The sequence below is a fragment of the Trifolium pratense genome, linkage group LG2, assembly GCF_020283565.1.
Source record: "Trifolium pratense cultivar HEN17-A07 linkage group LG2, ARS_RC_1.1, whole genome shotgun sequence".
Lineage (NCBI taxonomy): Eukaryota > Viridiplantae > Streptophyta > Magnoliopsida > Fabales > Fabaceae > Trifolium > Trifolium pratense.
Genome location: NC_060060.1, coordinates 42171731 through 42178240, shown reverse-complemented (window position 1 = coordinate 42178240; position 6510 = coordinate 42171731). Strand labels below are relative to the sequence as shown.

At 32.3% G+C, this 6510-nt stretch overlaps 1 protein-coding gene across 1 annotated transcript; it reads right to left on the bottom strand.

Moving 5' to 3' along the window:
- LOC123908077 lies at positions 1 to 2915 on the bottom strand. The gene is made up of 3 exons (XM_045958584.1): positions 2582 to 2915; positions 937 to 1162; positions 1 to 611 (listed from the first exon to the last, which is right to left on the bottom strand). Exons 1-3 carry the CDS (start codon positions 2735 to 2737, stop codon positions 280 to 282), a joined length of 714 nt encoding a protein of 237 aa, XP_045814540.1. The 5' UTR covers positions 2738 to 2915; the 3' UTR covers positions 1 to 279.
- Positions 2916 to 6510: the final 3595 nt, after the last annotated feature.

Genomic DNA, 6510 nt, shown 5'->3' with positions numbered 1-6510 from the left:
TAATGACTCTTAAATAAGAAAATAAATAGTACTAAATAGGAAATATTTCAACAAATACACACTAGTTGCTACTTCTAGGCGAATGTATATATATTACACCGTAACATATAACATTCGAGTTTGACCTAAAGGACAGTAAATTGCAAATGGTCTATAGTATACTATGCTCCACAACACAATCCTACATTGCAGTGGTTGTGCCATAAATTCTACGTACTAATGAAGAGGTTTTGAGTCCAAATTCCCCTTCAAAATCTACAATTGGAATGGAAGAAAGAATCAGTTGACTGTTACCACAACATTAGGAGCTCCTGAAAAGCTCCTGAAACCTGACCACTTCATTTGCATGAATTCACTCTTCCTCCAAGGACCTACATACATTTTCTTCTCCTTCATTGATTTCTTTGCAGCTTCACAAACAAGTCGAACAATTGTGGTTAAGTGCTCTGGCTTCCCAACATAAAATTGAGGCAAACAAGACACTAGTTTCCGGTATTCTTCACATGCTTTTGCAATCTGAAACTGCTCCTTGAATTCCAGTTCAATCAGAAGTCGTATTTGTTTCTTCCTTGTTGCTGTGACTGCAATCACTTCGATATACTCGTGCGAGCCTAAAATACAAAATGCAAAAGCAGAAACATAATAACTATGCATTCATAGTATAATATAGTGTAATGTCACTCTACTTTTGTTACTATATTTTAAATGTCTCATGACAGAAAATCGAAAGTCTTCCATTGACGACAATATAAGACTAACTTACACTAATGGTGTATGTCCATTAAACTCGGTCAACTTTGGCGTGTAAAATGTTATGAATTTCTTATACTATGGATCTAATTATTTAACCCTTTAATAATTATAAGATGTAATAATGTCCAACTTTATAATAACCAATTAGGTGGTGTGGGATTTGAATTATGTTCATATATGCACCTCCAGGAAATTTATCTGTGGCTTTCCATTTTGATGTACAAAGATTGGCAGTGAATCCTCTGTCACATAGTATAGTAGCCACTCTTCTTCTCAAACAGATGGTGCAATTGTAAGAGTCATTAGGCTTGAAGCAGCTACAGTAATCAGAAGTTTTGATACTGTTTATGATTCCATCAACCTCTTTTCTCAATTTTGACCCAGTCATTTGGTATCGTTCCAAAATTTCCTAACACAAATAAAGTAATAAAATCATTTACAAAGTATTCTTATACAATAGTGGATAAAATACCATTATCTTTATTTTTAAGATATTTTTTAAAATATATAGTGGAGAAAATACCATTTCATAATCAAATGCACTTGTATGTGTGGTTCAAAATATATTTTACATTTTTTTTTCTGTCTAAGCTTTTAAATTTCACATGTTGATTGAAAGAACGATTGTGTCATGATTCAAACCACAAAATGAAAATATCTAATCTAAGAATATCCTTAAAGGAATACTCCAATACCTAGTTATAACATGTGGTACAAGTTTATGAAGTTGTCACTGATCACCAATAAAAGAAGCCAAAGAAAAAAATACCTATTTTTATGAGGACTAAAATCAAAATCACTTGATATTTTGGGGAAAATGTATTTAAAGAACTCATTTTCGTTCATGTGATCTCGTTCTATTTTTTTTGCAATATTTGAGAATAGTAAAACAGATTTTACCAAGGTTTTAACTTTGTTTAATCCAAACCCAACCAATTATTTCATGAGTTTTTTTATTTTTATTTTTTAACAATGTACTATAAGTACGAAGTTTTCACAATGTTTATTTATAAGAGTGAAACCGTGACTATTTATTTAAAGAGTAAATAATTCACAATAATTATCATATGTGAGACAAATTCTAACTAATAAAAATTTCAAAAAAAAACTATTTTACCTAACTGATATATAAATATGATTTATGTAATTGTTTCTTTCAATTTAAATATTTATAATTGCAACCAATTTTAATTACCAGACTATAACTTAAAAAAATATTGTCCTAATGTCGCAGGGGTCTCTTACTAGTTTATTTAAGGAGTTTGTGAAGCAAATTAATTTATTATTGATTGAATAAGTTCTATAATAAATGAACTTCATATGATCATATTCTCTTATAGTAACGAACATTTTAAAACTATTAAGCTAAAATCAAATTCTTCGAAGAGATTATATATATCAACAAAAAAATCCTTTAAAGAGAGAAAAACAAACAAAGCTATTACATATTTGGATTTTTTTTGTTGACAAATACATATTTGGATTTAAGAACAAATTTAATTAATGCTCTATACTGTTAATTAAATTAAGCTTGTGTTTATGAGATGGAGGTAAAAAATTAGTTTCACCCAACGACATTGACTTTACATGAACTTGATACGTACGTTCTATAGATTCATACTATTGTGTCCTTGATTTCTAATGACGGAAAAAATGTGTTTTACACAACATTTAGATTGCATGACCAGAAGCTGAATCTATAATTGGTTCCATTTTATGTTGATTAGTGGTTAATTAAAAAATACTATACAAGTTAATTAACTTAGTATTTTTTGCACAATGAATGTATGAATGAATATAATAAATAAGATGAAGAGAAAGTATATACCTCAAGAAGTGTCAACTGAGATTCCCAATACAAATTATTTATCCTTTGTGGTGAGTCTTCCCTAGAGTCACTGCTTTCTTCCAAAAACCATAGGTCCCCAAGAGGCTTTGATTCAATATCATTGAACACACATACTTTTTCTTCAAAACTAGCCATGATGATCTTTTTTCCAACAAAAAAAATATTGTTTGTTACCTTCTCTTTGTGATTCTTTTAGAAATACAAAGAGGGGAAGACAGAAGAGTTAAGTAGAGAAATAAAATGCCAACCAAAGTGTGGTTGAAGGAAAGATACAAAGTTGTTCATTTTACAAAGAAAAATGAACATGTGATGAACGTGTGTGTATATATATATATATATAGGATTTGCTTAAAACTCATATCCGCGGATACCCACCCAAATCATACCCGTTTTGACGGGGAAAATCCGAGTTGACTGAGTTTGGATTTTCCCCGATTTCAAAAGATGGGTTTGGGGCGGGTAATGGGTACATTGATACTCACCCCGAACCCGCCCCGCTTATACTAAAAATTAGATTTCACCTCTTTTAAATTAGAAACGCTTAAACAATCTCTTAAATTACGTTCATATATTTAATTTTTTATTTTAATTTGAGTATTAATAAAAAAAAACTAAAATATAATCTAAATTCAGGTGGAAAGAGGCGTAATGGGGATACCCGAAACCCGGTGGGGATACCCGATCCCCGTTGGGTATGAGTTTGTGGTTATCATTTTTATCCCCGCTTGAATTTGGGATGGGTTTGGGGAAACACGAACTTTATGGGTTTGGGTTTGGGGAGGGCAAAACCCGTCCCCACCCCATTGCCATGCCTACATGCAGGTGATGATATTAAATAATGGAAGTTAATTAGAATATTACCCAACATTTTTAATGCTCGATTTGTAGTTTGTTATACATGTATGTATGTCCTATGATATGTGTTTGATTTGGGATTTTTTGGTGAAAATTAGGTTATAGTGGATAAGGTAGTAGATTAAATAAGTGTTTGATAAAATTAACGTTTTAATTAACGGATTAGTGGTACAATTTATTTTTCGCTTGTCTTTTATTTATGTGTAATTATCTTCTTTTTTTAATAACATAGAGAGCTTAAGCCCAAAGAGAAAAAAAATTACACATAAATTAAACGAGGGGTGAAAATCCTCATCCTCGTTACATAAAAAGCAAGTAAAAACTTACTAGCATTGGGCATGTCTCAAAGAAGACCATTCCATACTCAACCAAACATCCATGATTCTCCAAAGCATCCGCACAACAATTTGCTTCAGGATAAGACTATGCTTTGGCAGAGACGACAACTAAAGTTATTACAACTCCAGAACAGCAGTTGGTTTTGCTGAGATGGCAACCTCATATAGCAAGTTGGATGAAAGTTAATACATATGACTCTTGTAGTTTAGGTTTTGTAGTTTGAAATTTGGGGTTTAGGGTTTGGAGTTTAGAGTGTGGGATTTTAGGATTGAAGTTTGTAGTTTGAAATTTGGGGTTTAAGTTTTAGCATTTTGAGTTCGGGATTTTGTGTTTATGGTTTGAGTTTGGGGTTTGGAATTTAAGGTTTTGTTTATAGGGTTTGGAGTTTAGAGTATGGGGTTTCAGGATTAGGGTTTGTAGTTTGAAATTCGGGGTTTAAGTTATAGCGTTTTGAGTTCGGGTTTTGTGTTTAGGGTTTGGTGTTTGGCGTTTGGAATTTGGGGTTTTATGTTTAGGGTTTGTTGTTTTGTGTTCATGATTTAGAGTTTGGGGTTTAAGGTTTGGAGTTCAGGTTTGAAGTTTAGGGTTTTGTGTTCAGGGTTTTTAGTTTGGGGTTTTGAGTTTGGGATTTTGTTTTAGGGTTTTGGGTTTTGTGTTCAGGGTTTGGAGTTTGGGGTTTGGGGTTTTCAGTTTAGGTAACTTTAAACCCTAAACTTCAAACCTGAAATCCAAATGCTTAATTTCAAACCCTAAACCCCAATCTCCAAACCCTGAACACAAAACCCTAAACTCCCAACCCTAAACACAAAACTCCAAATTTCAAACCCTAACAATAAAACCTCAAATTTCAAACCCTAAACACAAAACCCCGAACTCAAAACTCCAAAATTTAAACCCCAAGTTTCAAACTACAAACCTTAATCCTGAAACCTCACACTCTAAACTGCAAATCCTAAACAGAAAACCCGAAATTCAAAACCCTAAACCTTAAATCTCAAATTTCAAACTACAAGCCCTAAACCTAAAACCCCACACTATAAACTCCAAATTCTAAGCTCTAAACCCTAAAGACCAAAAACTACTAAACTCGAAACCTTTAACCTTAAAACTCAAAATTGATGCATGATTTCAATGATATCAATCTCTGTCTCATATTCATACGAATATTTTTATGGTAAAAGTCTTAAACCCTAAAGCTCAAACTCTAAACCCTGAACACAAAATCCTCCCCTAACTTTAAACCGTAAACCAAAATCTTACACTGTAAACCCCAAACTATAATTTAAAACCCCTAATTCAAAACCCATAAGTCAAAACCCCAATCTCATGACCCTGATCCCAAAACTTGGACCTAAAATACATCCCAATCCCAAAGCTCTAACTTCTAAACCCTAAATCTCAAACCTCAAATTCTCAACCCCAGTGTCTAGGAATCACTAAACCTCAAACTCCAAACACAAACTCAATCTTCAGTTGGAGTGAAGCTACTTATTTGCAGGGCAAATCCATAAATTTCTGTGAAGCAAAGCAACTTTGTGGTTTATGTCTACAATGTGGGAATATGAAATGGTGGATAAGTCATTTTTATTTCTAGGTTGACTTAATTCATTTCACTCCAGTTTAGAATAGAATATTATTGTTAAGTTGTAATTTTTTTTTACGCAAGCAAACTTAATGCATTTAATTCAAAATAATAGTAGCAATACAATGAGGAATAACATCAAAAGTAATGTGTGAAGCGTGAGATAAGGTTGCCCTTGCGAGAGCATAGGCGCTACCATTCGCTTGACGCCTAGCAAAAACAACTACAAAATCAGGGTAACTAGAAAGTAAGGTTCTACAATTAACAATAAGAGAATCGTACTCTTAACGATTTGGCATGTCCTTGAACATCATCCACTACCATTTTACAATCCAATTCAAATACTACTTTATTATAGCCCAACAAAGCTATCCATTCAAGACCTTTGTAAAGTTCCCACGCCTCTGCTTCAGCTGCCGCATACATACTACTGTCATGACAAGAGAATGCAGCAACAAAGCTTCCTGGCTCATCTTTGAGACACGCTCCCATGCTCACCTTGTTCTCTGGTGCGAATACTGCATCATCTATGTTACACTTCAGATATTCTGCCAGCGGTGGTTACCAATGAAGCCGTTGGTCTGATTGTGCTTGCATCATTCTTTTTGCTACTTTGTTGTTACAATGATTCCAATAAAAATAATTTTTATTGGTTAATTAGAAATTGGAAAAATAAAATGCAATTATAAAAGTTGGTTGCTTTTTCTTATAATTTAAGAAAAGAAAAAATGATTTTTTTTTCTTATAATATAAGACAGATGGAGCATATACAAACATTTTTTCAATTATAACATTTTGTAATTGTTTTTATAATTTTCGATTCTTATCTAAATTAATATTTTAATTTAAAAGCCTTTTATATTTTTCATTTATACAAAAAAATAATATTATTTTTAAATACACACAACACGCGTCGAAGTGCGCCCTATGCAATAATACGGATGTCGACTAATTTTCATAAATTCAAAAATAAGTCTGTCTCTTGATCATGTCTTTGCCACGTTAAATCTTAACTTATCACTTTATACACATCACAAATTTTGTCACCTTCATACACTTGACAAATTTCAGAAATTAAATTAAATTGATGATAGTATTTTACAATTTGATGCATAAATTTAAGTATTAACCA